The following is a 14,638-nucleotide window of genomic DNA, read 5'->3' on the forward strand; positions in this document are numbered from 1 at the left end:
CTTTTATATATTGTTTTTCAAACTTGGGTATTATTTGTATACTCAACCAAATCATTGTGAATTTATGCTAGAAAAGGCATTTTTGGCACTAATCTTCATAGAGAGCATCACTGTGTCATGTCTTTTGCTTCTGTGTCTAATTGAGCCACAAACCTTAGTCAAAATTTCTCATATTCTGATCAAAAATTGATTAAAAGAAAATTATTCAAAAATTTAAAAAAAAAAAAAAAAAAAAAAAAGAATAAATGCAAAGCCTTTAGTGTAGTGCTCAATAGCCTTAGCAATTATTGAGATATGTGACAGATTTGCAATTAATTCTGGTGTGGAACTAAAATAGAAATCCAGCCTTATTTTTTTGTCTTCTGACCATCTGTTGAATAATCCATTTCCCCATGACAGATCTGAAATCATATGTTAAATCCCGTGTTTCAGGTCTATTTTGGACTCTCCCGTTTCACTAATCTATCTATTTAAAATGTTTTAATATTTTATAGAGCATTTCATCCCTCATTTTCTAGAGATTTCCTCCCTATTCTGCTTATTTCTAAAGATATTTTTAATAATAATTTTGTTGTGTTCACTATGCATCCACTTCCCTGCTCCTCTCTTCTCCCTCAAAAAAGATTCTCCTCATGGGATACAATTAGGATTGCACTAAATTTAAAGACCTGTTTTATGGAGAATCAATGTCTTTACAATACTGAGTCTTCCTATGACAAGTAGATCAAAAGGAAGAGACTGTACAGTTGTTCATTTTGGGTATATGATAACGTTTAAAAATTACGGCTTTATATAGGATTAATTTATTTCCCCAGTCCACTAGGCACATCTCCAGAAAAACAATAAATCAGACTTTCCTCTTCTCTGATCACATCTTTCAATCCCTGCAGCTCACTTCTTCAGGAACTCCCAATAGCAGCAACTGTTGGACCAATCAAGAGCTCTATTCCTTAACATCACTTTTCTACCTTATTTCTAAATGCTGGGGTTCCTTGAGGCTTCTTTCTTCACACTCTACTCCTGCATGTCAGAGTATTTATTCCTACGGCTGCAAATACGCTCTAACTGCACATTTATGTTTTTCTCCATGGGCCTCTTCTAATCTCCTGATACTTCCATTTTCATACCTCACAGGCTCAAACTTAACACAGCCAAAGCAGACTTCTTGCTTGCTCTTCCTTTGTTTTCTGTCACTGAGATTACCCAATGGGCCAACTGGAAGATTAAAGATCACCCCTGACTCCTCCTCCCCCACACTCTCCAGTCACAGTTCATGCTACCCCCTAACCAGCTTTCAAATTCAGACTTCTCTACCTGTGTCCTTCCACAATCCCAAACAAGTTACCCTCATCTTTCACAGCAGTGTCCTAAGGGTCTCCCCATTTTGACTCTTGCCCCAGTCTGAGGCACCTCCACGTGCTGCAGGATGGTGTCACTCTGTTCCTTAGGACTTACATGGTCTCCCATTACAGGTCTCCGTTCTGGTGCTGGACCAGACCTCCACACCCTATGTTCTATTGAGGCTGGCCCTCTTTCCATTTTTCCAACCTGACAAGGAACTTGGCACACACTGTTCCCACATTCCCCCAATGTTTCACCTAGACTCCTCCTTACCTCATCATCCCATCTAAAGAAGGCCATTCCCTTACTCTGTACCAAAGCATTCTATCTATTCTTTTAGTTCCTTAGCATTTATCACAGTTTGAAATAAGGTATTTTTGTTTGCTTACTTGATAATTATCTACCTTTCCCACAAAACTCCCTTCTTTAAAGATGGAAATCACGTCTGTTTTGTTCAGTACTTTATACTGAGCTTGCTGCTGAGCCACAGTGAGTACCCAATAAATACTAGCTAAATGAATGAATGACAAAGTAAATAACTACTGACTCCTGTTAAAATAGGAAACATTTATTTTACATATTTAACAAAAAAGTGAACTATTTCTTTTCTCCTCAAAGGGATTAGAGTGATTATGTTTTTAATTGTTCGATGACTTGGGCTCTAAATGACATGAATTTAAAATTTATTTCACACATTAAAAACTTTCCAAATAAATACACATTTTCATATATTAGGAAGTAGGAGTTTGGCCTAACTGATACACCTATAATACTAATTCGTACTTTATCATAACTTTTGACCTTTGTAGCATTATGGAAAGTAAAATCTAATATTACTTCTCTAAAGGATTACTCCACCAGCATAACACTCTGTAATATCTTCTATCTTAAGAATAACCCTCTTTGAACTCTGTAGACTTTCTCAGCTATCTTCCCATTTCTCTTCCCTTTATAGTAGAACTCCTCAAAAGAGTTATCTATATCTTCCCTTCCACCTTTCCCACTCTCCCTTGAACTCACCACCAATGGGGCTTTCATTCCATCATTCAAACAAAACCACTCTCTTCAACTCACCAAAAGGTTTACCAACAGCTGTATATATAGGGCTGAAGTAAAGAGATTTTACTTAGAGATTCTACCTCTATCTACATAAAATTACCTTCAATTACCATGACATTTAAAAAACTTTCTAGATGGAACTTTTAATAAAATCCAGTGTATTAATGTTATGACTACATTAAACAATTTACACATTTAAACATTACGTAGCCAATATTCCACTAAATATTCATCTTCTACAAAGTTTGACTCCTAAACAAACTGCAAAAAAAAAAAGGGTATTAGAAATAAAGAGATATGACTCGACAGAGACAAAAGGCCCAGGTTGGTATAATAAAATTACTCTGTCCTATGTCTTATATTTACGGCATTCTCTCTCATTTCACCTCAGAGAGACAGCCAAATCAGGACATAGGATACAAGAAGCCTTGGCAGCAGCTGCTGTACAGGACAGGAAAACGCTACTGCAGGGGAGCTGGTTAAAGGGCAGAGAACCTCACAGTAACCAGAATTTAATGTGCTGCAATATTTTGTACTGAGAAGATGCTTTGAAACAGAGCAAAATTGAGTACCTGAAGATTTTCTAGCATCATTTTATCCAGAGCTTGAATAAAGTCCTCATCCTCTACACAAGGTACATGCTTAAGTCCACCGCCTTTAATCATTACCTCCTGTTAAAAGAAAAACATCAGACCAGAAATTTTAATTGTAATGTTTTGAATGGCAGAGCCTTTTTGTACAGATAAGTTATTTGATATAATTCAAGGAATAAGTCATTAACAGATAACATTATTATTAAATGTTAAAAGAATTTGTTAATAGAGCAAAAGTACTTAAGGAAACAAATTGAAAATGAATTTCCAAAAAGATATTTTTCAGTAATTAAAAGAAACACAACTTCAGTGGTTAAAATTCAAATACAATGAAAACATTCAGCAATTTCAAAATGCAAAATTTTCAGGCATACGTACAGTATTCTCTTCATCAGTTTCATTCTCTTTATTGGAATCTGTCAGGTAATCTGTATTCTCTTCTTCTTCTTCCTCTCCCTCATCGTCATCATTGTCAGAACCCTCCTAAAATTGTTTAATATTAATGGAAGGTTAAAACACTTTGAAAAAGGTTACTACACTTTACAGGCCTTAAAAAGACTTTAAAACTTCTAATTGTTTATTATTCTCAAGTTTCAGCCCTCTATGCTGTCTGTTTACACTGGTAAGGCAAAGTGAGTTGGCAACACTTACTAAATACCAAGAGCCCATTTCAGTATATTACACTGATCTGATAATACAAAGATCCTTTGCAGAAACTCTTCCTTGGATTCCACAAAGAATGAGTTTTCTGAATCTTTTGTATTTTTCTCCGTTGAAATGGATCTCAAGAGACTGAATTTCTCATAGTAGTTCTTTTATATGCCTCTAACTTTGCAATGGAAATCAATACATAATTCAAATTTAGCTACCTAACCAGCTGAAAGCAATGATACAGTACTAGATTTTATAAAGCACTTCAGTTTGGAAGGTGCTCTCCGATACTTCATTTTGTTTGATCTCCACAACTCTAAAGCTGGAAGGGTAAGCTTTATTGTTCCTGTTTTTAAACATGAAGAAACTGAGGCTCAGAAAAGTTAAGTAACTTGCCAAAGGATGCACAGCTGTTAAGTAGAAGAGTTAGATAGTCGTTTTCAAGCACTTCTCCCTGTCCTCCATAGTCAGCAGCCCCCTTCTTTATCAGCTGAAATCCTTTTTCAAACAGAAGACTGGGCAGAACCCCAAAGGATTTCCAAAGGGGCACAAAACACACAGTGGAGCTCCATCTGTTTATCTTTGTACCCCCAACAACCCAATTCACCCTGACATGGGTCCTTAAAAGGTTAAAAAACGCTGCCTCTCATTATGCCAAGACAACTGGGAAATTATTTCCAAGAGAAAACAAATGATTTAAATTTGTTACAATATTTTAACTATATGTAGCAATCCCAAAACCCAAAGAGTATATTACTACTTACTATGTACAGATCTGGGCATACATTTTTGAACTTTTTGGAGTTTCAAAAAATGGAAACATTATGAGAAAACACATAAATGCATTAACTTTTCTTCCAAATGTATTAAATTTTGTTGGCCAAACTTGAACTCAAAATTAGATTTGTAATAGAGATGCGCTTAAATTTGCCTTTGAAAAATTTAATCAGTTCTTAACACTCTAAAGATATTTCCTATTCAAAAACTAAAGTACAATGCATTAACCTTTTCCCCCTTACTCTTAATTTTTTATATTACTCAGGCACCTTAAAATGTATTAACTTTTGAAATTAAAATGTGAACAAGAACTTCGTTGGTCCTAATCCTGCTATACACCAGTATAATCTGTGGAATTAGGAAGTGGTCAATGGACCACAAAAAAATCTAAGCTGGCTAGGGAAAGCAGGAGGGGGAGCATGGGATAAGTCAAACTGCCTAAGTTGAAATACTGGTTCTGCACTTAGTACTATGAGGAGATCTTTGGCAAATCACTTAAACCACCTGTGGTTTATTTTCTCACCTACTTTGTGAGGTGATATGAGAAAGGGTGATTGTGCCAGTTTGAATGTATTATGTCCCCCAAACGCCATTATCTTTGATGTAATCTTATGCAGGCATACCTATCAGTGTTAATTAGATTGAAATTCTTTGAGTGTTTCCATGGAGATGTGCCCCACCCAACCATGGGTGATGACTCTGACTGGATAATTTCCATGGAGGTGCTGGCCCGCCCATTGAGTGGGTCTGAATTAAATTACTGGAGCACTACATGAGATCAGACAGAAGGAGCGAGCTTGCTATAGCCAGGAGAGACACTTTGAAGAAAGCACAGGAGCTGCAGATGAGAGACCATTTGAAGACAGCTGTTGAAAGTAGACTCTTGCTCTGGAGAAGCTGAGAGAGGACAAATATCCCAAGTGCAACTAAGAGTGACATTTTTGAGGAACTGCAGCCTAGAGAGGAACGTCCTGGGAGAAAGCCATTTTGGAACCAGAACTTTGGAGCAGACGCCAGCCACGTGCCTTCCCAGCTAACAGAGGTTTTCTGGACACCATTGGCCATCCTCCAGTGAAGGTACCCGACTGCTGATGTGTTACCTTGAATACTTTATGGCCTTAAGACTGTAACTGTGTAACCAAATAAACCCCCTTTTATAAAAGCCAATCCATCTCTGGTGTTTTGCATTCTGGCAGCATTAGCAAACCACAACAGTGATATAAACACAGTGCTTAGGACAGCGACTGTGAATAATAAATGCTGGATATATATTATTGCTACTGTAATAATAAATCTTGTACTTTCTGCTGATAAATTATATAAAATGTTACAGAAAATCAGAGTTTCATCTGAGGAACACTTAATTTAATCTTCAATTTAAACAGTCGTATATAATTTACATAGCTGATATTTAGGAGAAACTATTCTGGTTGTTAGGTGCTAAAGATAATTGCAAAAGGCCATATGGAGCTTTAAAAAGTGGGGGAATAAGATGAAAATGGAATAGCAGCATTTTTCTGAAGAGAAGAACTCTAGCATTTTCTTTCTCAATTGAAGCAAATTATTGTAGAATATCCATCACTGCTCTTTAACCTTCATAATCAATGCACCTTCTCTAAGAATTCTCTCTTCATTTTGTTTGGAGAATAATTATGGGAAAGGGTGGTCTTGGGGTGGGGGAGAAGTTACTCCAATCTTATTTCTCTTAAAGTAAACCACACCTTATTTGTTCCTGCCAAAGTCATATGAATCCTTCAAAAGAACATCTTTTTTTTGTACTTCCAGTAACACATGCATATGTGTCATGCACAATATGGAAAAGTAGGCAATGTTTTAAAATGATACAAGCTTGAGACTGTGGGTAAACGAAAGATTATGAAGCCCCAGGAATGAGTCCCTCTACTAGAACAATTATTAAACAGGCAGGAACTGAGTGAATCAATTATTTTGAAACTCCAGAGTTCAGTAGAGCACTGTACAGCATCCAGGGAAGCGCAGGAGGAAAAGGCTGGTAAATATCAGTAAATTGCTCTCTCTGCCTAGTGGTTACCATTGCCCATCCCCCACTCCTGTGGAATGCAGCGGGGGAAGCCAGGCCGTGGAGTAGCTTGCTGGCACCAGAAAGGGACAAAAAAATCAAGTTCCCCAACATCTGGAGAGTGGGAGCAAGACACGCAGGCCAGTCAGTGTTAACTGCTTTTGATTAGCTACTTCAGCTCGCTGGGGCTGACTCTAAGGGCCACTGTTCCAACCTGGCCAACTGATTTTGACAAGGGGGTAAAGATCACTCACAACAGGGAAAAAATAGTCTCTTCAATAAATGTTGCAGGGAAAACTACTTCTCCATTTGCAAAAGAAAGAAGGACACCTACCTCACAAATCATACAAAACTCAACTCAAAATGGATCAAAGACCTAAATGTAAGAGCCAGAACTATAAAACTCCTGTAAGAAAAGTAGGAGAGCATCTTCACATACTTGTGTTAGACTTCATACCCAAAGCACAAGCAACAAAAAATGGATAAATGGGACCTCATCAAAATTAAAATCTTTAGTGCATCAAAGGACTTTGTCATGAAAGTAAAATGACAGTCTACACAACGTGACAAGATATCTGGAAACCACATACCCGATAAGGATTTAATATCCAGAATAAATAAAGAAATTCCTCAACTCAACAACAAAAAGACAAAACAACCCAATTTAAAAAATGGGCAAATGAACTGAATAGATATTTCTCCAAAGACAATATACAGATGACCAAAAAGCAGATGAAAAGTGCTCAATATCATTAGTCATTTAGGGAAATGCAAATCAAAACCACAATGAGATACCATTTCACATCTACTAGAATGATTCCTATTAAAAAAATGGAAAATTAAAAGTGTTGGAGAGAATATGGAGAAATAGGAACACACATTCATTGCTGGTGGGAAGGTAAAATGGTGCAGCCACTTTGGAAGGAAGAAAATTTGGCGGTTCCTCAGAAAGCTAAAGATAGAATTACTAAGTGACAGCAATCCCATTTCTAGGTACATACCTAAAGGAATTGAAAGCAGAAACTTGAACAGATATTTGCACAACAGTGTTCACAGAGGCATTATTCACAATTGTCAAAAGATGGAAGTAACCCAAGTGTCCACTGACCAATGAATGGATAAACAAAATGTGATATATACACACTGTGATGGTTAGGTTCATGTGTCACCTTGGCCAAGTGATGGTACCCAGGTATCTGGTCAAGCAAGCACTGGCCTAACCGTTAACTGCAAGGACATTTGTGGCTGGTTAATAAACCAGAAGGCTGGGTTATTAAATCATCAGTCAATTGGCTGCAGCTGTGACTGATTACATCAACAAAGGGCAAGTCTTCCACAATGAGAGAATGCAAACAGCTGGACTTAATCCAATCAGTTGGTGAGGCAGATAGAGGACCTTCACTTCTTCTTTGGCTAACCAGCAAAGTGTCTCCTGAGGAGCTCATCGAAGTTGTCAGTTCGCTGCCTGAGGAGTGCATCAAACTTCTTCACTGGAGTTGCCAGTTTGCTGCCTGCCCTACAGAATTTGGACTCCTGCATCCCTACAGTTGCGTGAGACACTTTTATAAAATCTTATATATATAGATATCTCTTGTTGATTCTGTTTCCCTAGAGAGCCCTGACTAATACACACACAATCGCATTTTATTCAGCTGTAAGAAGAAATGAAGTCCTGATACATATGACAACATGGATGAATTTGAAGATATCACGTTGTGGAAAATAAGCAGACACAAAAGGACAAATATTGTATGATCTCACTGATAGGATATAATTAGAATAAGCTAACTCATAGAGTCAGAAACTAGAATATAGGGTACCAGGTGACTGGGTGAGGGCAGGGAATAGAGTTAAGGCTTAAAAGTATAGAGTCTCTATTTGGAACTGAGGAAGAGTTTTGGTAATGGATGGTGCACTACAGCACTAAAAGAGATGCTCAAGATAGTTCTGCAAGTTGTAAGGAAAGAACAATAGACAATAGATCGAAGCTGTGTGAATAAATAAAGATCTCCAGTGAGGCTAAAGACATGGGTAAATATAAATGCTAGTTTTATTGTATTTTTAGTTGGTAATGCCACTTTTTACCTTATACAGTTTATCTCAAAGGAAAATGCATAAAATGTAATGATACATCAGTGGTTTTGGTCTCATAATGTATAAACATGTAATTTGTAACAAGAAATACATAAAGATATCAGGAAAGGGGGATGTAAGAATATATTTTGTGTATACTATTGCAGTTAAGTTAGTAGAAATTGAGACATAGATCTAGGATATTAAATTTAAGCCCTATGGTAATTATAAAGAAAATATCAGAGAATATGCAAGCTAATGGAGACAGAAAATAAAAGAGTACAGGTTGCCAGGGGTGGGACACAGAGGTTATGGGACTTAATGCATAATGGGTGTAGGGTTTCTGTCTGAGCTGATGAGAAAGTTTTAGTAATGAAAGGAGCTAAAGGTACCACAATTTTGTGAATGTGGTTAATACCACTGAATGACAAGCTTGGTAGTGGTTAAGATGGGAAAGTTTATGTGATATATCTGTTCCCTTAATTTAAAAAAAAAAGAAAAAAAAGAGCAACTAAAGATACAATGCCAATAAATGCACCTGTATGATCCTGGATGGGATCTATCAAGAAAGTAGAAAAGGCTCCAAGGGACATTATTGGGACTTATGAAAAAAATGGAATACAGACTGTCAGCTTTATATAATATTAAATTTTTTGAACTTGATAACTGCACATAAAGAGCTTACATAAGTGAATATTCTTGTTCTTAGGAAATCTAAATGTTAGTATTAAGTGTTGAAGGAGCATGACATATACAACCTACATTCAAGTGTTCAGAAAGTGGATTGATAAATGGATGGATGGATGATGGATAAAAAGAATGATACAGCAAATGTGCTAAAATGTTAAAATTGATGGATCTGGTTATCTGAGGGGTTAAAAATATGGTGGAGTTCTCTGCATGGGGTCTGTCTTACCTTTTGTAATTCTGTAGGTTTGAAAGTATTTCAAAATGAAGTTAAAATGCTTGGAAATCACATATCTGATAAGGGTTTAATACCCAGAATATATAAAGGACTCCTATAACTCAACAACAAAAAGATAAAAAAGACCCTCAGGGCATGGACATGGAGAGGGTGGCTGCCTCACAGCCTGGTGTTTGCATCGCTGCCTAGGGCGCCTGGGGGCTCTGTGGGGGTGACATGGCTCCAGGGACCCATGGGGTCTGGTGAGGCTGGTACAGCACAGATGGCTGTGCTTCCATGGCCACACTTGCCCTCTTGCTCTTCCTCCTGGAGGCCACTCTCAGGTGCCAGGGAGACGCCCACCCGTTAGACCATCCAGAACAGCGGTCTCAAGATAGACACGTACCTGAACACCGCCTGGGACCTCCCTGGAGGCGAGGACGGGCTCTGCCAGTACAAGCGCAGTGACGGAGCTAAGCCTTTCCCATGTTATGGTTATAAACCCTCCCCGTTGAATGGATGTGGCCCTCTACTGTTCACTTTAACACTGGCATCCCCTCCCTGACAAAGTGCTGCAACCAACATGACAGGTGCTATGAGACCTTTAGCGAAGGCAAGAATGATGGTGACAAGGAGTTCCAGTATTGCCTCTCCAAGATCTGCCGAAACGTGCAGAAAACACTAGGACTAGCTCAGAATCTTTAAGCCTGCGAAACAACAGTGGAGCTCTTATTTGACAGTGTTACACATCTAGACTGTAAACCACACCTGGACAGCCAAAGAGCTGCAAGCAGTGACATTATGAAGAAAAACCTGATCTCTAAAGATGCCGACAGCTGGTAACAGCAGATAAGGACAGAAAAACATAACCTTGGACAAAGAACTAATGTTTTTACAGCATAAAGCTGCCTTATTTTGTGAAAGGATTATTTTAAGACCTTACAAGACTTTCTATTTTGACATTAAAACCTCAAGCTAAAAAAAAAAAAAAAAAAAGTGGGGGAGGTGGCAGGGAAGTCATGCCTTCCCTCCCAGGTATCTTCCTCAGTGATGCTGCCTTAATATGCCAAATTAAGAGGTATGTGTTAAAAGGGGACAATTTTTCAAAAGAGAGAATCTGCAACTTAGTAACTGCAACTATATTTATGAAAAAGGAGGTCAAGTGTAAAACTTCAGTATAATATATCTTCATTATCAACGTTATCTTTTTTGGAAATATGGGAAAATCTTCATGTAGGTATTTGTTTACTAAGAAATTTTAAAATACTTACAGATTTATGCTTGGAAAGAGCTGACTTAACTTTTTCTCTTTTTTAATTGCACTTAATATGCTATTTCTTTATAACCCATTTAGCATATGACCATGTCATGTCTCTAGTAATGACAGCACTAGTTACACAGACAAGGTTTCCATGTGTGTTTCTCATGTAAACTTGGAACCATCAGCTCGAAACGTCTCAGGAAGCACAACCAGGGCATCTATGTATTATATAATATGCATAGAAGATGATGTGAACAAGATTCAGAAGTATAACTACTCCCATTTTATGAACCCACTTATGGTAGATGTCATATTTTGCTATAATCTTTGCCTTACTGGGTAAAAGACAGATTTAATAAGACTAATGAAAAGGTGCTTAACATAATATACGTCAGAGCCCTATATACTGTTGTTTGTTGTTTATTACCCAATACTTGTCCCAAATTGTGGGATATTTTAAAAATACCTTTTAGTGGTTTTAGTAAAAATTGTTCCTGATGAAAAAAATACAAAGAACGTAATTTTAAAATGTACAAAGAATTTGAATAGACATTTTTCCAAATATATACAGATGGCCAATAAACACATGAAAAAGTGGTTGTACCAGTTTGTATGTACTGTGTCGCCCAGAAAAAGCCATGTTCTTTGATGCAATCTTGTGGGGGCAGACGTATTAGTGTTGATTAAGTTGGAACGTTTGGATTGGATTGTTTTCATGGAGATGCACCCCACCCAACTGTAGGTGATAACTCTGACCGGATAATTTCCATGGAGGCATGGCCCCGCCCATTCAGCGTGGGCCTTGTTTAGTTTACTGGATCACTATATAAGCTCAGACAGAAGGAGCGAGCTTGCTACAGCCAAGAGGGATACTTTGAAGAATGCACAGGAGCGAGCTGGAGCTGAGACAGACATTTTGAAGACGGCCGTTGGAATCTGATGCAGACATCTTGGACAACACCATTTTGAAACACAACCTAGGAGCCAGCAGGTGCCAGCCACATGCCTTCCCAGCTAACAGGTTTTCCAGATGCCAACGGCCGTTCTCCAGTGAAGGTACCCTTTGTTGATGGACACTTTATGGCCTTAAGACTATAACTTTGTAACCAAATAAACCCCCTTTTATAAAAGCCAATCCATTTCTGGTGTTTTGCATTCTGGCAGCATTAGCAAACTAGAACAGTGGTCAACATCATTAACCATTAGGGAAGAGTCTATCAAAACCACAACGAGGCATCTCCTCAAACCAATTAGAATGGCTATTATTAAAAAATAAAAAAAAATAAAAAAAGGAAAACAAGTGTTTGCAAGGATGTGAGAAAGAAGAATATTTATACATTGTTGGTAGGAGTGTTAAATAGTGTAGCCACTATGGAAAACAGTTTGGCAGTTCCTCAAAAAGTTAAACACACCATACAGCCCGGTAATCCTACTTCTACCTTTAGGAATTGAAAGCAGGAACTCAGACAGATGTTTGTACGCCAATGTTCATAGCAGCATTAGCTAAAAGGTGGAAGCAACCCAAGTGACCGTGAACAGATGAATGGATTAACAAAATGTGGTAAATACATATAATGGAATATTATTTGGCCATCAAAAGGAATGAAGTTCTGATATATGGATGAACCTTGAAGACTTTGGGTTGAATGAAATAAGCCAGACACAAAAGGTCAAATATTGTATGATTTCATTTATATGAAATAACTGGAAGAGACAAATTCGTAAAAACAAAAAGTAGATTACAGGTTACCAGGAGAGGGTGAAGAGGGAATCTATCCTTAATGGGTACAGTTTCTATTTGGGGTGATAAAGAGGTTTTTGTAATGGATGGTGGCGATGGTAGCTCAATATTTGAATGTAATCAATGTTACTGAACTGTATGCCAGTAATTTGGACTGTAAAACCCACAAGTCCATAATCAGAAGTGAGATTAAGATGCATAGGGGGGCAAATCATTTTTTTCTTCAAAACTGCTTATTAAATAAAAATCCTATGACCACTACAAGCATACCTTGGAGATACTGCAGACTATTTCAGACCACCGCACTAAAGTGAGTCACGTGAATTTTTGATTTCCCAGTGCATATGAAAAGTTAAGTTTGTACTACACTGTCGTCTATTAGTGTGCAATAGCATTATATCTAAAAAAAACTGTGCATACCTTAATAAGAATGTGACAGACACACAAAGTGAGCATAAACTGTTGGAAAAATGGTACCAACAGACTTACTCAATGCAGGATTGCCACAAACCTTCACACAATGAAATGAAGTACGTCTGTATTTTCTTACTTAAAACTAAAAAGGAACACAACTGAGGGTCCCAGCTCCCAGCTCTGCCTCACATACTCGTTCCCCTGGCCACAGACCATCTCATTCACCCTTTGCCTCCTCACCCAGCTCCAATCAAGCCATTCAGGTGTAAGAGGTATCCCTCTCAGTCACCAATTTTCAGGCTTTTTGCACCAATGAAGAATGAGTTGGAACTAGCGGAAGGATGTGCCCATCCTGGAAGAAAGGGATAAGTTTAGCTTTCACACAGAGACAGCATGGAATAGGGAAAATGGAGGAAGCACCAGCTTAAACAAGCCCTGTGGTAAATGCTAGAAAGACAGAATCTGCACCAGCTCCTTATATGGAAAAGTAACCATGGTTACTGGAATGTAAAGAGATATGAGGTAAAATCAGAGGCAGGAACTCCCAGCAGAAAATTTAAACTGAATGAACTCTCTCGGATAGGCTGATCAATTCAAAATCTCAATAATGAGCTAGTTTGCTCTCTCGGATAGGCTGTACAAATTAAAATCTCAAAGATGGGCTACTTAGTTCTCTTGGATAGACTGTAACCTCTGTAGTACCCAGCCAATGGGGAAACAGGGGAGGGACTTGTGCATTAGGAATAGGAGATTAAAAGCTCGCCATTCTCTTCCTCTGGCGCGCCAGCTTACCACTTTTTGGCCGTGTGCCCTTTCTTGCAAGATCGTAAATAAATTCTTTTCTCCTCCAGAACTGGGTGAGCATTTTTTGTATAATGCTTGTTTCTAACACATCCCACCGCCTTGTCACCCTCCTTCCCCCAGCATCAAAGTGCAAGGTTCTGGGCTCAATGGAGAGAAGGGGTCACCTTCACCACTCGGGAGCAAATCAAGACCACCTGGCCTCAGCATCCCTGCAGGCACAGAACCAGCCAGGAGCAGCCTCCGTCACCCGGAGCTGGTCTAATTCCAAGACCAGCCCAGGATCGCCTCTGGCTAATTTGATACCTAATCAAAGACCAGAGACCAGCCCAGGATCGCCTCTGGCTAATGCAAAGTGGGTCCCAAAATGGGGAGAAGGAAGTTTTCTTAAGGAAGCCAGCACCAACACTGAACCTAAAGGAAGCAAGGCTCCTTGGAGAAACTGCAGATTCCAATTCTGGGACAAGAAAAGTAAAAAATTATGCTAGGAAAGTTACTGTACCAAAAAGAAAGGAAACTGTCAAAGATTATCAAAATCATGACAATAAGAAAAAAAGAGTCATCTTGAAGGGCTGCTGTCCACCAAAGATAAGAGAATGTTGATTTCAGGAGGCCCACTCTAGTGATGCAATTAGCTCCTGGGATGAGAATCCCCACCCATCTTCCTGCTAAGAGTTTAAAAAAAAAAAAGAAGAAAAAAGGAAACAAAATGAAAACGTTTTCCTATGACTTCTGAACCCTGCATACACCGTGACTCCAGGTACCAGAAAGACTGGCCAGAGCCATATCTGCCCTGCACAGGGCAGCAATCTTGGCCTTCCATAGTCAAGATGCCAGAACAGCAGATGACGCCAAGGTGCAGAGGATCCTGGCTGTGGCCCCCTTTCCATCGCCAGCTGGGAGAGCCAGACCTTCACCCCGCAAAGGCTTTCAGTCCCTCTAGGCAACCACGCTGAGGCTGCCCACCCTGGACCCAGAACACGGC

General features: G+C 38.7%; 1 protein-coding gene and 1 pseudogene across 3 annotated transcripts in view; one reads left to right on the forward strand and one right to left on the reverse strand.

The window, feature by feature from the left end:
* Positions 1-14,638, reverse strand: part of UPF2 (UPF2 regulator of nonsense mediated mRNA decay) — a 144,975-nt gene that overhangs the window by 40,131 nt on the left and 90,206 nt on the right. For all 3 annotated transcript variants that reach the window (XM_037845227.1, XM_037845225.1, XM_037845226.1), the window contains 2 exons: positions 3,372-3,476; positions 2,973-3,071 (listed from right to left, as the gene is read on the reverse strand). In XM_037845227.1, the coding sequence (XP_037701155.1) occupies positions 2,973-3,071; positions 3,372-3,476 (204 nt within the window). The remainder of the gene's footprint in view (positions 1-2,972; positions 3,072-3,371; positions 3,477-14,638) is intronic.
* LOC119541619 lies at positions 9,674-10,260 on the forward strand (annotated as a pseudogene).

The sequence above is a fragment of the Choloepus didactylus genome, chromosome 8 (genome assembly GCF_015220235.1).
Source record: "Choloepus didactylus isolate mChoDid1 chromosome 8, mChoDid1.pri, whole genome shotgun sequence".
Lineage (NCBI taxonomy): Eukaryota > Metazoa > Chordata > Mammalia > Pilosa > Megalonychidae > Choloepus > Choloepus didactylus.